The sequence below is a fragment of the Oryzias latipes genome, chromosome 19 (assembly GCF_002234675.1).
Source record: "Oryzias latipes chromosome 19, ASM223467v1".
In the NCBI taxonomy this organism is placed as follows: Eukaryota; Metazoa; Chordata; class Actinopteri; order Beloniformes; family Adrianichthyidae; genus Oryzias; species Oryzias latipes.
In genome coordinates this window covers 22,413,258-22,430,898 of record NC_019877.2, presented here as the reverse complement: position 1 = coordinate 22,430,898, position 17,641 = coordinate 22,413,258, and the positions used below count along the sequence as shown (strand labels likewise).

General features: G+C 41.8%; 2 protein-coding genes across 2 annotated transcripts; both read left to right on the top strand.

The window, feature by feature from the left end:
- The first annotated feature begins 911 nt into the window (after positions 1-911).
- Positions 912-7,346, top strand: LOC101164439 (tripartite motif-containing protein 16-like protein). The gene is made up of 6 exons (XM_023949663.1): positions 912-1,735; positions 3,078-3,173; positions 3,377-3,610; positions 4,334-4,505; positions 4,730-4,825; positions 6,470-7,346. The coding sequence occupies exons 1-6, from the start codon at positions 1,127-1,129 to the stop codon at positions 7,081-7,083; spliced, it is 1,821 nt and encodes a 606-aa protein (XP_023805431.1). The 5' UTR covers positions 912-1,126; the 3' UTR covers positions 7,084-7,346.
- A 3,208-nt stretch (positions 7,347-10,554) lies between these two features.
- Positions 10,555-17,099, top strand: tvp23b (trans-golgi network vesicle protein 23 homolog B). Its single transcript, NM_001281850.1, has 7 exons — positions 10,555-10,648; positions 12,281-12,357; positions 13,843-13,987; positions 15,744-15,833; positions 15,986-16,111; positions 16,186-16,314; positions 16,395-17,099. The coding sequence occupies exons 1-7, from the start codon at positions 10,637-10,639 to the stop codon at positions 16,419-16,421; spliced, it is 606 nt and encodes a 201-aa protein (NP_001268779.1). The 5' UTR covers positions 10,555-10,636; the 3' UTR covers positions 16,422-17,099.
- The last annotated feature ends 542 nt before the right edge of the window (positions 17,100-17,641 follow it).

Genomic DNA, 17,641 nt, shown 5'->3' with positions numbered 1-17,641 from the left:
AGTGGTTTCTATTACCTGAAGACGTGTTAGAAGTCCACTAACCGCAGCAGCAAATGTGTGTCACACCTTCAACGGGTGTAAGATATTTACGTCAACAAAACTTTGTGACCAAAGAGAAGTTTTTGATTATATTGTTTCTTTTTTTATTTGACACTTCCTCAGTTTCCTGATGGGGCAGATTTAAAACAGAAGAGGAAGGTTATAGATCAAATAAAGGAAACACAAGTTCTAAACAAAAAAAAAGCATTTTGAAGGATTGATTTTTATTTTTGAGTCATTTGATGCAGTCACATTGTGAAAATGAAAAAACATTTCTGTTAATTAGAAATCACATATTTCTAATTGAATTTTGAGAACTTTTTGAAAAACAAATGTCAAATACCATTTCTTTCTATGCTTCATGGTTTTACCCCCTTCCTCTTTAACCCCCCCGCCCCCGCCCCGGGCGTCCCTCTCTCCTCTTCCCTTCTTTTCTTTTCCGTCCAGTCCAACAAAACACCGTTACAGATATGAGTAAGATCCATAACGTTTAGCCTAAATTACAAAAGGGGTTTATTTAAATATACACCTGGTGTATCAAATGTTTCATAACCTCATATTGTAACAGTAAAATATCTCCAACACAAGAGGCTTTCAGCTCTCATCTGTCTGCTCAGCTGTTGGACAGGACAAGTTAAAAGATAAAAGATTAAAAGTAAAACATCTTCTTTATCATTTAATTAAGTGACAGAGTGAGCGGTGTTGAAGGATAAAAATCCCTTTGGTGGAGACTTTTATTTTTTTAAATATGAAACAGCCTACATTTCAGAAATATGAGTGTAGAATACAAACCTGAGGCTGCAGGTTCAATCCCTTCCACTTGGAGGCAGCAGTCTGACTTGAGCACCGCCTCAAAGGAAGAGTGCAGAGACAAACAGCAGCCACAGGGATTGCAGATAGTTTCACTCGTTTGTGTGTTTGCTCTCTGAGCCCCGCCCTCTCTTCTGCGGTTGTGCGTGCTGACATGAAGGTGTGGCCTCTCAGGTTCCTCCTTGTGATCCAGGAACTGCTGGCTGAACAATGCTGCTCAGCCAGTTTGAAGCAGAGAGCTTAAGAAAGTGGAGGCAGAGACGAGCTGGGTGGGAGCATGGCAGACCCAGGGAAGGTAGAAAGTGTCTCCAAACAGCAGTCACCCGCCTGTGGAGACTCAAACAAAGACTCTGTGAAGCCTGAACCCAAAGTGAGTCCTGTCAAAGCTGGACCTGCTGATCTGAACAAGATGGCACAAGGTCCTGACATGAAAAGCGACAAGAAGCAAAGCCAGGAGCCGAAAGTTCCAGAGGAACTCAAGATCCAAGAGGACCTGAAAGAGTCTGAGGATCTCCAGAAGCCTAAGGAGGGAAAGCAGGAGAAAGGACCTCAGACAGAGGAGGGGAAGGAGGAACCTTTGGGCCCCGACGATGTGGTTTGTGATTCCTGTATCGAAAATCCTCGCAGGGCTGTCAAGTCCTGCCTCACCTGCCTTGTTTCCTACTGCGAGGCCCACCTCCGGCCTCACCTGGAGAACCCAAAGTTTCAGAACCACCGGCTTCTGGAACCACTCAGAGACATTGAGAGGCGGACTTGTGAGAGCCACAAGTGGCCCCTGGACCTCTTCTGCTCAGCTGAGACCTGTTGCATCTGCAAAGACTGTGTGACGGAAAATCACAAGGGCCACAACATCCTGCCGGTGGTGGAGGCTCGAAGGCAGATAGAGGCAAGTGCGCTAACCTGACAATTCTTTTCAGGAAACTGGAGTCAATCCAGGAGCTTTTTGCTTCCTTTTTAAGGATAAAATACATTATTAAAATCTGGAAGTGAATCCTCTGTTGTGAGACAGGAAGTAAAGACTTAGCATGTCCTTCTGCCTGTCCTGAACCCCAAACGTCTTCATCACTTCCTCGTCTCCTCTGTTAAAGTCTGCTCCAATCATCACTCTCTCCTCAGCCATCGCCCTCCAGAACTTTTCCTTCTCCTCTAGTTCACATTTTACCTGGGGGGGTCATAACCTCTGACCACGTTACACGTCACACCTTCAGCTTCCAGCCTCAGACTTATCACCTCCACTTCCATCGTGTCCATCAGCTCTCAGGTTTTCATGTCAAAGTCTCTACATTAAAACTTCTTCCCCTTTACTCTTATATCTCTCTTTCTCTCTGATTACAAACAGGCCTTCCTCCTCTCCTCCTTCCACCCTTTAGGGCGACACCACCGGGGCTGGTTGTTGCTCGCCCACCCCACCCTGAGGAATGAATGTTCTGTTTGGGATTAAGCTGATGGTTTTTTTCTTTTTTGTTTTTGTTTTACATGACGACTATTCTGAAAAAACTTTCTCCATTTATCCAGACTTGGGACCGGGATGTAGAATTCCTGAAGTGTGTTTGTGTGTGTGCGTATGTGTGCGTGTGTTTCTGTGTGTGTGTAAAGGCTTAAAGCCATTCTGAAAAACAAAAGAAGTCAATTAAACTTAGTTCTTTTATTTTTATTTTAAGGGTTTAAAAACCGACTTTGAACTAAAAGGTCGAGTTCCCTGAAAGCCCGAGGAGAGGAAACAACAGAAGGTTTTTGTCAGCGCTTCCTCTATAACATAGTTATGTTATCTAGCACTTCAGAAGCAGCATTTGTTCCACATTCCATCTAATCTTTTCTTTTTGATCTCTGAAAATGCTGCAGTGCCGTTGCGTTCTACTTTGGTGCATTTCTTAAGTGAAACAAAATAAAAATCTAAATTTCTGGGAGCCAGCTGAAGCTGACCGTCGGTGTGCTGTTCCTTTGATCCTGAGTCTATAGAAAAATGAATTTTCCATCTTCTACCAACAAAACCTCTTAATATTATATAAATAAGCTGCCAAAGGAGCTCTGTTTTCTTTGCTGTAGTCTGAAAGAACAAGAAGTGTTGAAACTCTGGAGTCGCCTGGACTTGCTGGAGGAATTCAGACAAGAGTTATTTATTTTTATGGTCGTGAAATGCTTCAAATGTTCGCATGTGTCCTTTTTAGCATGAAAGATGTCTGTGTGGATGTCTTGTCCAAATCCTCTTCTCCTTGTTATGACCACAGGAAGAACTGAAGGGGAAGCAGGCAGATATGGTCCAGACCGTGGCGACGGCAGAGAGTGCCATCAACAAACTCCAGGTCAACACGGTTTCTATTGAGGTAGACAAACTTGAGTAACTGAAATGAGTCACAGCAATTCAGCGAGCAGCTTTGATTGTCTCAACAAGCCTTCAGGCTTAACCTCCTGAGGTTTGCTGTGTCACTGAAACAGCAGTTCCCCTGGTGGTTGTGACGTGACAGAAGCTACGTTTCATCGGTCTGCACATGGCCCTGCTCCATTATCTGCCTGTGGTTTTTCACAGCACTCAGTGACGGAAGTGCAAGAAGTGATTGAGTCGCAGTTCAAGGAGCTGGAGGCCATGGTGGAGAAGGCAAAGAGGGAGGTGAAGGAGTTCCTGGAGGGCGAGGAGAAGCAGGCGCTTCGGCAGGCCGAGGGAATCCGGGTGCATCTGGAGCAACGGTGCAAAGACCTGAAGAGGGCTCAGGAGCAGATGGAAAAACTGTCCAGGCACAAAAATGTCGTGGACTTCCTGCAAGTACGTTTAGAAAGAAGAGGACAGGCCTCGCTGCAGCATAGCCTCCTGAGAAGCAGCCCATCATTTATGGCCTCTGTAGACTCTATTTTATCTCCCTTGGAAACCAAGCGTCCCAGTATCCCACCAAAACACATGACATGTCATTGGAAAGGCCAGGATGTCCTTATTTAAGCATCCGGTCTTAGTAGAGAACTTTAAACGAGTCAAAGGACACAATCCAAAAACAAATGTCCCTTAGAGAAGACATGAAACCATGAACGGGCTTCTTCTCAGGAGGGTACAGTATCCCCCCACATGTGCAGGGGAAAGGGACCCGTGAATACGTGACACCGCAAACGCGAGTACGCAGGGGAACGCTGTATATTAAATAAAAACCAACAAGCAGGTTCGTTTCCCAAATGAACAGCACTTCAATTCAAGAACAGCGAATTACAGTGAGAAAAAACCCTGACAGATCAAAAGTATGACACATGAAAACATACGACTTACACATTAACTTAGAAAACTTTAGCATTCACCAAGAAAATGAAAAACAAATGTTTGTTTGAACTTTATTCCTGACTAGAAGGATGTCTGGAAAAATCAGAATTTTCCCTTTTTTTTGGAAATTTGGTCAAAGTTCTGAAAAATGCAGTGCAGCATTGAGGTTGTCAGAAGTGCTTTGGAAACATCATGTGCCTAAAGAAAGATGTCAAACGCTCAGGTGCTGCTGTTGTGTTTTAGGAGTACGCAAACTGGAAGAAGGAAGCCCCCGATTACTCTCTGCCGGGGGTCAACATCGGACTGATGGACAGTCTGAAGATCTTCAGCCGGGTGATTGTTGACTCTACAAAGAAGATGTGTGACATGCTTGAGTCTTCTTACATTAAAAAGGTCAAAGACACGTGTAATGAAGGTGAGCACATGTGCATGAGACCGTGTTGATGCTTGTTGCAAGTTTCAGTTCTTCAGACTCTTCTTTGGGCGTCTGGGCATGTGCTAACATGTGCTAACATGTGGAGAACATGTGGAGCTGAACAGCGTCCTCATAACTCCACTCTATCTTGTGTGTAATGCACATGACTGTTTGTGTGCATTAAGGACAGAAACTTTAATGTGTTCTTTCATCTTCCCTTTCAGAGGAAATGGTTATTCAGACAACTGTGAAGACAATTGTAGCATCTCAGCACAACAAGTCCATCCCTGACCCGAAAACGCGTGCGGACTTCCTCAAATGTAAGTGCTTTGTTGTCCCGCTGCTTTGGAAGTTCTCAAGATCTCCAGGATGGAGGCGTTTAATGAGACTCTTGAAGGGAAAAATGATCAAGGAGTCTCTGTTTCAACCAGCATTCATTCATAAAGCATTTTAACAAAATTCAAGTAAATAAGCGTGAAAACTTGTCAGTTTACTGACGAAATAAAACTATAAATAAGAAACTCACTTAGAAACGAGGATGACATTTTTAAAGTCAACTGCATCATCGAGGTGTTAAAGTTAGAGAGAAGGAGGTCAAAATGTGTCCCAAAAAGGCACAAGATAACACCCCCCCCACCCCCGCGTCATCATCCTCGGAGCAGCTGATCTGCTGACCCAAAGCAGGATAAAACAGGGCGGAGCCTCCGAAGATTTTCTAACGTTAACATGGACGGGCCGACACTCCAGTGAGGATGAGGCAAAATGGTCGTTGTCTCCACACGTTCACTCAAAAAAAAAAAAGAACTATGGCTGTTTTTACTTTGACTAAAGTGCATTCTGTTATTTTTATTTAACTCTTTTCACATATTTTATAAATGCTTGCGTAAATATGACTAAAAACACTAAATATTTTGCATTACTCGAAGATTTAGGCACTGGGTTTTGCACCACTCTTGAGTAGAGTTTATGTATCCTCGAGGGATTTTGTAGCTTGTAGGAGCCGTGTTGAGGAACATGTCCTGTAGATGTCGCTGTTGTCATCTTTTGCTGTCTATTATAAATTGAGATTGATCAACTGATCTCAGACAGGTCAGCGTCAGCCTGAAGGAGAAAAGGTTTTTGACCTCTGGTGCAGGAAACGAATTAAAAGAAGTCAAATCCATTTTCAACAATGTCAATAATAAAGGAACAAATGAATTTAGTGAAAGACTTTTCTCTCCGTCGTACAGGAAACGTCAGCCAGGTCTGGAGTCACACATCTCAGTAGCTCAAAGTGCTAGAATTTGCTAATCATTTTCTAGGCTTTTAGCTCCTACAGCAGGCTTTACAACAGTGACTCAATGTCAAACTTTTACACAACAGGCTTACGCATCGTGATCAGACAGCGCCTTATTGGTCAATATAAATGGTCACAAGAAGAGCAAAAACACAAAAAATACACAAAAAAGAGGCAAAGTGCTGCATAGATTATGATAATCGTTCCTTTATACATTTTCCAAGTCACAAGTACACACTGTAGAAATGAGTGAAAGAGAAAATAGGCAGTGTTATTTAATGCAAAGGTCTATATTTTGATATAAACCTATTCCTAGTTTGTCCAAATCCTGCTTTAGTCATTAGCATTGCCTAAAGCCTTCCTGACAGAGAACAAACACACTAAATAACTAACAATTTACAGTTTTCAAAGTACAATTTACAAAGATAACAGGCAATCCTTAAAAAACCCAACAGTTACAAAAGTTTTTCATAGATTTGTATGACTTTAAAAGTAGAAGAAATAAATTTGTGTTTTATTCTGACAAAAGAAAAGTTGTTTTGGGGTCTCAAACAATGAAGTTTCCTTCATCTTTAAATGTGTTTTTTTCCAAATGACAAACCTTCGTTGGTGTTTAATTAGATGAAGTTTAAAACTTGTTGAGGATGAAAGTGTTAACGTGGCTTTCTTCTCTGAAAATCCTCCGCAGTCGTCTCTCCGGTGAGTTTTGATCCCAACACAGCTCACACGTTTCTCCGCCTGACCGAGGAGAACAAGAAGGTGACGAACACCACCCCCTGGCAGCACCCTTACCCCGACGTACCGGATCGATTCGAGCACTGCCGGCAGGTCTTGGCCTCGGAGAGCTTCTACCTGAACCGCCACTACTTTGAGGCAGACATCAGTGGTGAGGGCACGCACATTGGCCTGACCTACAAAAGTATTGAGCGTAAGGGCGACGCGAGCAGCAGCTGCATCACAGGAAATGACTTCTCCTGGTGTATCCAGTGGAATGGACGAACCTTTTCTGCCTGGCACTCCAACGTGGAGACCCCGCTGAACGTGGAAAAGTTCACTCGAGTTGGGGTTTATTTGGACTACACACAGGGCCGGCTGGCTTTCTATGGAGTGGATGAAAACATGACACTCCTGCATGAGTTCAAGGCTAAATTCCTGGAGCCTCTCTATCCGGCGTTCTGGCTGCCTAAGAAGGAGAACGTCATCTCCTTAGTGACTTGTGGGGAGCCTTTACCACTGAAAAGCCCCTCTCCTCCCTCTTCACCTGCAACTGGTGCTGTTTTAGCAAAAACCAAAGCAGCTTAACTAAGAATATCCAAAGAGGGAAAAGAATAAAATGCAGACTTGTTGGTTTGTCACGTGTGACATGCTCACAACAGATTTGTTTGAACTGTTCACATTCTTGACTTGTATTTATGCATTTGACTCTGGAGGAAGAATCTGTGATCATGAAGTTGATGTTACTGTATGCTTGTGGTGTGTGAACATGCAGCAGGCCCTCATGGAAAGTTTCTTCCTTCTGTAAGATCAATGAACATGATCCTTAAAGAATAAACGATGAACCAAAACTATTGCCTATTTATTTAGCAGGCAAGACTTTAAGTTCTTGGAACTTTTGGATAATAACACCTGAAAGGCAGATGCCTTAGATGATGCAACAGCCTGCTTTGAATTCAGCATCGGGGGTTAAATACCAAGTGGTCCCTGAGCTCACCGCTCCCTCCATTGCAAAGGACACATTTCTCCCACTCTGGATGGTGACAACTTAATTGGACATAAAACTCTGGTTCTCTCACCAAAGTATAACTTTGAATGCAGACTTAAGTCTGTTTTGTTCCTTGTGGGGGTTCTCTGAAAATGACGGTTACACCCAGCATACAGCTAACATAAAACAGATAAACCTCCATTTGTTGGCATCACCTTCCTGCTTTGTGGATGCTCCCATCTAATCAGCTGGTAAAGAAAGCATGATATCAATTCACATCATTTCCATACAACACAACAAGCTCAGTGGTCATGTGGTAGAGTGTTCGCCCTGACATGGAAGATCGTGAGTTCAAGGACCCTCCCTGCTGGACACTCAGCATAAAGGGGTTGGATTGGGAGGTTAAAGCACCAAATGTGTCTGCAGCTCATCGCTCCCCCAGGGAGTGGGGTCAAATGCAGAGGATACATTTCTTACACCTGGGTGTGTGACGGCTAACGTTAACTTAGTTCAGCATTAAACCAGCCTCCAATCTATGCACTATGTCTCTGTGGTCCTTTCTTTTGTCTTGATGATTTTCTCAGGCCTGGATTGTGCACTAGATCGGATGTTCAAGGTAATCGATTGACAAGAGTCAGCTGGCCTGGTTCAGTCAGAGAAGATTCTGTGCTTGATTTTTTTCAGAAAGCTTCTGCTCCCTCTCAGAACAATTCGATCTATCTAAATGTTGGATGTTCTTGGTTAAATGTCATTGAGAACAGCTGCTTTCTGAGTTCCCCCTTTTGAGGATCACCTGATCCCCAGGCTGCAGTTCAGGTCGGTTTCTTTTTGTAGAACTTCAGTTCTACCTTTTCTTTTTCTTCAAACCCATTTACCATCCTTGTTTTTAAAATGTTCTCACAAACAGGATGAGTGGATCTAAGTATCTGTCCCATGGGAAGTTGCACTGGGGAATAAGAAGTAGAAGTGTCTGTCTCTTTACCATTTGAAAGACCTTTCCACTAACCCAGTAGAATATTAGAGGTGAGGGCTTATAGTATATACTCATATACATTTACCTGTATACTAGGTAAACAAGTTAAACTCCTCTGCAAACTGTTTGAAAGCTTGCACTGCAAAACTTTGTACATATAAAATTAAGGTTGCATTCAGACTGGACACATTTGGTCCGCTTAAAATGAACCAGTGTCCGTTTCCCCCCCAATCCAGAAGAAATTTTCAGTCTGAATACATCCAAGTGGACCCTGGTCCGGGACCAGGAACCGCTTTCGGACCCATCATTGGAGGCGGTCTCGGTCCGTTTCCAATTGGACCGAGCTTTGGTTCTCTCTGAGATTCCTCAGTCTGAATGCGATCCGTCCTCACAGCGAACAGCTGAACCAAAACAGCCACCGTAGCCGACGTAAACACAGTAGGAATGACACACATTGCTTCTCACTGTTTTTCCCGACCAAAAGTATGTCAGAAACACGTATCAGTGTACCTTCATAGCCGATGTCTCCTCATCACTGCAGCTGCTAGCATCCTCTGAGTTAAAGCTCACACGGCTCGTCTCCTGCCAGTAACCGCCCTGCAGCATGAACCGCCGTACCAAAGTAACGAGTCAAAAGTTTAGGTTCCCAACATTCAAGACTGGTAATCAACATATAAGGATAAGGGTTGTAAAGCACAGAACGTCCGTCTTTCTCTTGTTGCTTTGCCCTGCCCTCATGGTTCCTGGCCAATGACTGAAGAGATCTTTAGTCCTGTGGTTTTGGTTACAAGGTTTGGTCGGTAACAGAATGGGCCGCTTAATCCCAATCTGAATAAAGACCAAACGCAAGGTTTGGGACTTGATCCGGAACATAGGATTTTCCCAGTCTGAATACACCATCAGATTACAGTTTTTCTCAGTGGCTTTAGTACAATTCTCAGATCAGAATGAAATTCCCAAAACTATTTGTTCAATCTTCACATCATGATGTCACTTGTGCACATCATATAAGCAGTTTCTCACTTCTTTGAACAAGTTGCAATTGCTTTGGTACATCCATGCAAATGATTATGTACAATTCTCCGCTCTTTGCTACATTATCAATTGTTTATGTCATGTTGATCAAAATGTATTATATAATGTGCAATAGTCTTACTCCTCAAAACACCTAGTCATTAGTTCATCGTGTCAGTCATTAACTGCAAAATGGTTGATCAAGTTGTCATAATGTGACAAACATATTTCGCTGCATTGCAAGAGAGGATATTCGCTGTGATGTGGATGAGAATTTGTGGCCTAGCATACAGGAACGACAAGAGGTGTAGGAAGACCACACCAATTCCTACTGCACTGCCTGGACTGTTGGACAGAATATTGTCCTATCTTTTTTTTCCCTTTGTGTTACTGTTTGCAGTGGGTTTTTTCTATGTTTGTATGACATGGTCTGTCAACAAATTACAATATGAACAATAAAAGTGTAAATGTGAATCTTGTCCAGTCTCTTGCAATCAAACAAAAAAGGTGTAACTTACATTTTACAATAATTGTCATCAAAACTTTAGCCATAGTTTACATCAGAACCTCCCTCTAAAGTACACAGTTATATTGACAACATGACTAAGTCATTTGACTGTCTTGTTCGTAGACAATGACACAAGGACTTGACATTCTGATGGCACCGACATGTTCAATGACATATAGACTTAGTTTTGAGAGATGAACTAATGATTTTGAGCAAGTTACAGGCTTTTGCAAGAAATCCATAGTGTTTTGCTGTTTGTACAAATTGTTTTGAGAAAGCACACACGTATTTGCAAACTTCAATTCTGATCTGAGAATTGTACTAAAGCGACTGAGAAAAAAGGTAAAACAGTGCTCATGCGCCATGAGCTCATTGGTTGAAAGGAAACGTTGAAAGTAATCAAATCAACTTTATTTATAAAGCACTTTAACAGCCAAAACTGCTACAGGGCACAGTACAATAACGCACAAAGACCACTAATGCATATATATAAGTATAAAAATCCGAAAATAAATAATACAATTAAAAATTGGTACCAAAACAGTAAAAAAAAACACGTCACAGTGACGTTGCTGTACGTTTTGGTCAGCTGACCTTCGTGAGCGGTGACGTGGAAACACAGTATGTAAGCAGGAAGAGCGCATTTACCATAATAACGATGCTAACCGGGGTAAGTGGAGCACTTTAGGTTGTTTTAAGTTTATTTTATCGGTTTTTTAGTGACACAGGTGGTGCCGGCTAATTCCTGGAAGGGAGGAAGAGCCGCGAAGTGATCCTGGGCTAACACTGCTAGCTTATGTTGCTGCTAGCATTAGCATGCTAAAGCTCTTTAGCTAATATGTTTCATGTCTGTTCGACTAAATCCGTTTTGTTTTAAAGTTGATGAATATTTGCCATACATATTGGCTTTAATCGTGTTTATCTGTAGTTAACTTTTTATTTTTGTAAAGCATTTTAACTGAAATTGTCTTTATTTGGGCTTGATGGGATGATTGCTTACGTATGTTTTGTTTTTTTATGTTTAAGAAATATATATATATATATATATATATATATATATATATATATATATATATATATATATATATATATATATATATATATATATATATATATAAATAAACAAACCTGTAAAGCACTTTGTGACTTCTGGCTGTGAAAGGTGCTAGTATGACAAATGTACTTAACGCGACTAAGATTGACTGTAGTTTGTGCTTGACGTCGTTTAGTTAAACAGGTTAAATGAATTAAGTTATGCAGATGAATCATAGAACAGTCAGAGCAGGCGGTCCCGTCTGTTCTATATCAGGGATGTAAAGAAAAGCACGGCTGCTGGCAGGGATGAGTTCCAGAGGAATATTACACCAGTAAACCAACTAATACCTATAGTTATATAATATGGTATGTTAAATCTAATTTTCAACAAGGGATGGTGACAAATATCGTTTTGTTTGAAGCGCAGGGAATATGAGAGGGCGACTGTGTTTTAAAATAATTTTCCAGAAAGGTTAGATGTTCTTTTTTTTAGTGTGTTGTTTAGTCTAAAATAAAAGCTACAGTTCCGGAGGAAATAGTTTGACACAGACATGAGCCATTATTAAAAGTCTCAAATGTCTTCTGGGTATTTATAAAACAAAATGAAATAAGGAAACAATAAAACAAATGATGTGTGATGGGTAAATGCAAACCAATTTGCATTTAACTATTTGCATTTAATAAAACTGCTGGTTCCGGGTTTAGCTTCCAGGAGTCTGTTTAGACACGTTATATAATAATCCAATTTGGCTTCTGCCTTTAAAAAAGGCCCAAACGACCAACACACTTAGCCGTGCACGCACGGCTCCATTGCCATCCAAGGCACCAACCTATAACCACCAAGGACACTTCTAACACAGGCGCATGCATGGCAGGAACCGAACCTGCAACCTTCTGATCATTCCACCACTGCACCACAGCTGTCAAGCATGACTGATGTGTTTTGTGAATCTGATGACAGAAATGTAGTTGAAGAAAAGTTTTTCAATGTGGATTTTTATGAAACTGCTGAATGAAAAGTGGAAATCATAACAACGTGTTAAAAGCTGCTCAGAAATGGGGTTCAATAAATACATTGAAGTGATCCCTCAAATGTTGATTAAGAATGTTTGGAACTAAATCCTAAGAGCGTATAGAGGAGCTCAGTCTGTAGAACAAGGCCAAAGCAGAGCTTTTTTATTCCTAACCTGTCACTATATCTTCTCTCAACAACATTCTTATTCAATCTCTTTAAATCTTTTCACCCTCTTCCTCATTGATCCCTCAGGATACCAACGATGAAGATGTGTCTCTGTTCGATGCTGAAGAGGATTCGGGGAGAAAGTCAAAGAAGACGGGTGTTAGGTAGGTTCACTGACTGGGGATCAAGCCAGATTTCTGTTTTGAATCTTTTTTTTTTTCTGAGGTCATTTATCTTAAGGTTTAGTCATTTTCAAGTTTATTTTAAAAAAACAAAACGATTTGAATTGGAGCTGAAAAGCAACATATGTAGTTATTAATAATCCGTCCTTCAGCAGAGGGGGGCGGCGTCAGATGCTAATTGTCTTCTGTGACTTTAAGTCCAGACGACCCGACTTCAGACTATCAGCTGCATGAATGACAGCGTTCACCAACAGTTCAGTTGTTTATAGCCCCCTTGAGGTTCATACAATACATCTATGCTTTTTTTTTTTGCTTCTGTATTGAGTGACTAGACAACATTTTTGTACAAAGCACAGAACAGACAGAAACTGTTGTGTTGGCTACTCAGACAGCTGCACTTGTTGGTTGCAAAGACTGGAAGATAAATAATCATTTGCTGCTGCACTACTTCATGTTTTGTCCTGAACATCATTGGAAAATATATCAAAAATAGACTTTAATTAGTCCCACAGTGAAGACCTGCTTGGTCCTGTTTAATCACAAATCTATGGGTGTATGACTGGACACATTTGGTTCACTTAAAGAGAATCCGGGACACATTTGCAGTCTGAATGCACATATGCCGTTCCTGGTCTCTGACCCGTCTTTGGAGGGGAGGTGGTCTCCGGCTTGTTTCCAATTGGACTGAGCTTCGCTCCGAGTTTCCTCAGTCTGAATACAATCTGTTCTTGAAACGGACCAACTGGACTAAAACAGCCACCATAGCTGGGCATTATGGGATGTAAACAAACTAGGAAAGAAGTAACTGAGATGAAGAGACAGCAACTCATTGAACTGTGGTCAGATCAATGCAGGAACATTAAAAAAATCAGAGAAATATAAAGTTTGAATCAGTGAACCAGTAAGACGTCCAAACCCCTCCCCTCTTTGCTTTATCCCACCCCTTACCTCCTGGCCAATGACTGAAAAGGTCTTAGTCACATGTCCGGTTGAAGGGCAGGTTCAGGACTCGATCCAGACCAAAGCAAGCGGGCTTGGTCTGGACTGACATAGGTTTCCTGTCTGAATACCCCCAGAGATTCAGATGTATTCCTTATTTCTGGGGAACCAGGTTACATTTGCATTGGAGGGTAAAGCGGTTTATGGAACATTTGTGTTCAGCTTCAAATGAAGGATCGTACCAATCATTGGGGTTATAGCAGCAGCCGTCGGTAATGTTAGAAAATAATTTTCTTAATATTTAGATGTGATTCTGTCAAATATTTAAGAGTTAAAATCATCCAAGCAAAAGAAACTAGAATGGAAGCAAACGCTTTGTATGAAGTCAAATAATGTATGGGAGCTATAGTATTTCTGAAATACAGTGACATCCTGGGATTGGGTTGGTAAACCAGGCTGTAAAGATGCAATGAAGTAGGATTGTACTGTGGAAATGCCTACATTTATGGTGTTGTGATGTACTTCCAGGCACCCGGTGGCGTCTTTCTTCCACCTCTTCTTCAGAGTCATCGCCATCATTGTCTATCTGCTCTGTGAGTTAATCAGCAACAGCTTCATCGCCTGCATGGTCACCATCATCCTCCTCCTGTCATGTGACTTCTGGACAGTGAAGGTTTGCCTTTTACTGACAATTCTCCTCAAAAAAATTCTGAAACATTTTTTACAGGTGAAGTTGTAGAAAAATGGAAAAATGCTCTATAATTAATTAGAGAAATCAACACTTTTCTAGACGACACAATATTCAGATTCACAGTAAACTTCATACTTTCAGGGGCTTCCTATTGGCCGATTCTCACACTGTAGACAGCATTGCAAGAACTTTGTGGGCCTAGTTCATTACCCACACTCCCAGTCTGCCCCACAGAAGACTTCTACAAAATGGCATATAACCTGTTTTCCCCGTGAAATCAGACTCTGACACTAGATTTTAAACATTATTTTACATTATTAACAAAAATCCAGAGTAAGTTGGAGCACAAATAAATAAATCCAAAGAAAAGTCCATCAAATCTGGGAGACATTTTCTGCTATATTGTGAATATACATTTAACTTAGCTGGTTTTATTTTATTTATATGGATGATACATTATTATAAAATTGCCACATGACTACACAGGTAATGGGAATGAACGCCTGATCAGAATAAAAATGCGTCCTGTAAAGACGCCGTTCGGAATAGTCTGCTCCGATCAGACTCACTTGGATCAACATTTCTTTCCGATGGAGATAGGTGGGTTATGCCGATTGTCGTTCTGATCGTGAGTCACTGCTGCTCTGGTGTTGCGTCATCCGTAGATGGTGTGGCGCTCCAGAGGAGGCTTTGGAACGCCAACAGGACGACGAACCGTGTCCCTGATCAGAGCAGCCGGACTCGTAGCTTCGTCTTAGCGGGCAGGGGAGGGTGCTTTGTTACGGTGTGCGCTCCAGAGGAGGCTTCAGACCGGCCGTCCGCTCTGGTGCAGCGAGCTGCTGGACTCAGGAGAACCGGGCCTCCAAGCAGAGGAGCGGCTCTGGGACGGTGTGTGAGCTAACGGGGGCGGCTTTTGAACGCAGAAATGCTGCTTCGTCCAGAGAAACCTTGTAAACAATCATGTGAATTCATGTTTCCAGTCGTGTCGACAGAATAATGGCTGATGTTCTTCCCATTCATTAACCTGCAGTCAAGATGCACATTGCAGCATTGACTGCATGGATATGAAGTGAATCCAAGGCTAAATGTTGTTGGCACGTATTAGCCTAATGCTAACCCTTCTTCCGGCTCCGTGTGGCCAAGAATAAAGAACGGATATAGAAAATTATGAGCAAACGGGCGCTTCATAATAATCATAACAATGTTTAAATCCGGTTTAGAAGAACATCTTGCTCTGCGCTGCAGCTTGTTTGTTAACAACAGAAGTCAATATTTTTTCTTCTACGGTGGTTTCCGGTATTTTAGAGAGTTCTGCACATGTCACAATGATTTATTCTGACCCGAGTGTGGCCAACAGGATGTAAACGTTTGTTATAATGGGATAAAGTTATTCTGGGTCCATGCACACAAGTTCAATTCTAATCTGATCTTTGATCCAATCAGAGATATTTTGCACATAGAACCGCAGCTACTGTCATGTCTAAGTGCAAATGTGTGTTTTGTGTGCACGCCCCCTTACTCTGGAATTTATCAACTGAACGGGATTGACAGAAGGAAAGACACTGACATGGTGAACACGACAAACCGAGTACAACTGCCTTCATTTCTTCAGGAGTTCCTCTTTCTCTATGACAATATTGGGATGGCATACAGACTCCAGGCTCTTTGAAGTGCTGTGTCTGACAGGCACAGCTAATGGGAACAGACGAGCATTTATGGGTTCTGTCTTCTTTTCCAGAACATCACTGGCAGGTTAATGGTTGGTCTGCGGTGGTGGAACCAGGTGGACGATGACGGTCGGAGCCACTGGGTTTTTGAATCCAGGAAGGTGGGGTGTTGCTCTTCATTCTTCCGCCGTTGGGTCTTTGACCTTCAGTGGCACTGACCTCTTGGACTGGATGATGTTGAGAAATGCAGTTGTTTCCTGTCTGCATTTCATCCACACATGTCCTCACTGTGAGAATATCTTGTGTCCTTCAGGGCTCTGGGAAGCAGCAAGTGTCCAACTCAGATTCTCGAATCTTTTGGCTTGGACTGATAATTTGCCCAATCATCTGGGTCCTATTTGCCTTTAGCACACTGTTTTCCTTCAAGATTAAATGGATGGTAAGACTTTGTTTCTTGTTCATTTTTGTATTCAGTCCAATAATAAAGCTGCTGTTCTCCTGTCTGTCACTCAGCCGGTGGTGATCATGGCTGTGGTGTTGCAAGGGGCCAACCTTTACGGGTACGTGCGGTGCAGAGTAGGAGGGAAGACCAACCTGAAGAACATGGCCACCAACTATTTTGGTCGACAGTTCCTGAAGCAGGTGAACTCATTTCTGGGGGAAATGCAAATGTCAGCGAGTCTGTTCCTTCTGTTTGTGTCTAAAATCTGTTTTCTCCTCAGACGCTGTCGAAAGAAGAGGAGTCGTAGGCTTCAGCTCTGCGACGAAGAACCCATACATCACACCTAATGCTGTGATCTATTCTTTTACCAAAAGGACACGTAGAAACATGTTTTAGTCCAGCCGTAGACGGGTTAGAACATGTGGCTGACTAAAGCCGTTGTCTGTGTTTTCCCAGCAATATACAGCTTCAAACCATCGCTACAGGTGGGACATGTTAATGGTACAACTTTACATTAGCATGTAGTGTATCGAGCCTTTTTGTTTGTCTCATGTTTTTAGTTCTAGTCACTTCAGGACAGCTGGAAGGCTTTGAGGATGGTTGTAAAACATGTTTCCTTTGCAGAACTTACTCCAAAGTATTCCAAGTCATTTGTAAATATGTAAGTAAGGATGCCGTATAAAGCCTTTTTGTGCAAATACATTTGTAACATTTTCCTGAAAGTGTGAGCTCTTATTAAAAATAAATCAATAAAAGTCAGTATTGGAGACGCTGCAGAATCCACTGAAGGAGCAGTGACTGCAGTTAGTCTGGAAGCATGAAGCCTCAAACTCCATCCCACTTCCAGAGTCAAAGTTAGGATCTGAGTTTCAAATCAGAGGATCTTTCTCAGTCTCTGGGTGGATTTTCTTTTTGTAGATGAGTTTTTTTTCCCAGTGTTATTGAAGTTGCTATCAGTCAGATTGTCGGGAAAATTAAACTGTGTTCAAAAATAGCACTCCTGAATGTTTTAACAATTCCTCAAGACATAAAGTACACAGTGATGCATAAAACAAGTAGATTAGTTCATGGAAACCTTTTTATCAAGCTGGCCTTTTAAGAGTTTTATGATTTACCAGATTATTTATCGCCGAATTCGTCTTTTATTATGATTACGCGTCTGTACTTTCCTCTAATTTTAGAAGTGCAACAGCGACGTCAAGCGGCCGGACTGCGCCATTGGTCAGGCCGTGACAATGTATGCCACATTATATAGAATTTTTGAAATGTAGTAGTTATTATGGGGAAATGTTAATAGTAGTGTTACTAATAACGCTTGAACGTCTGTTATCCTAAAAGCGGTGCGGGATTGAAGAAACGTTCCGCTTTGGACATACTCGGATGTGAATGAGAGGAACACACCGGAAATATGAACGAACTGGCCTTCACATTAAAAGCATTTATCCGATAAATTACACTAAATATATTTATTCAAATCACGCTAAAGTATATTATAGTTAAAAACTATATTATACAGCTTTTCTTCAA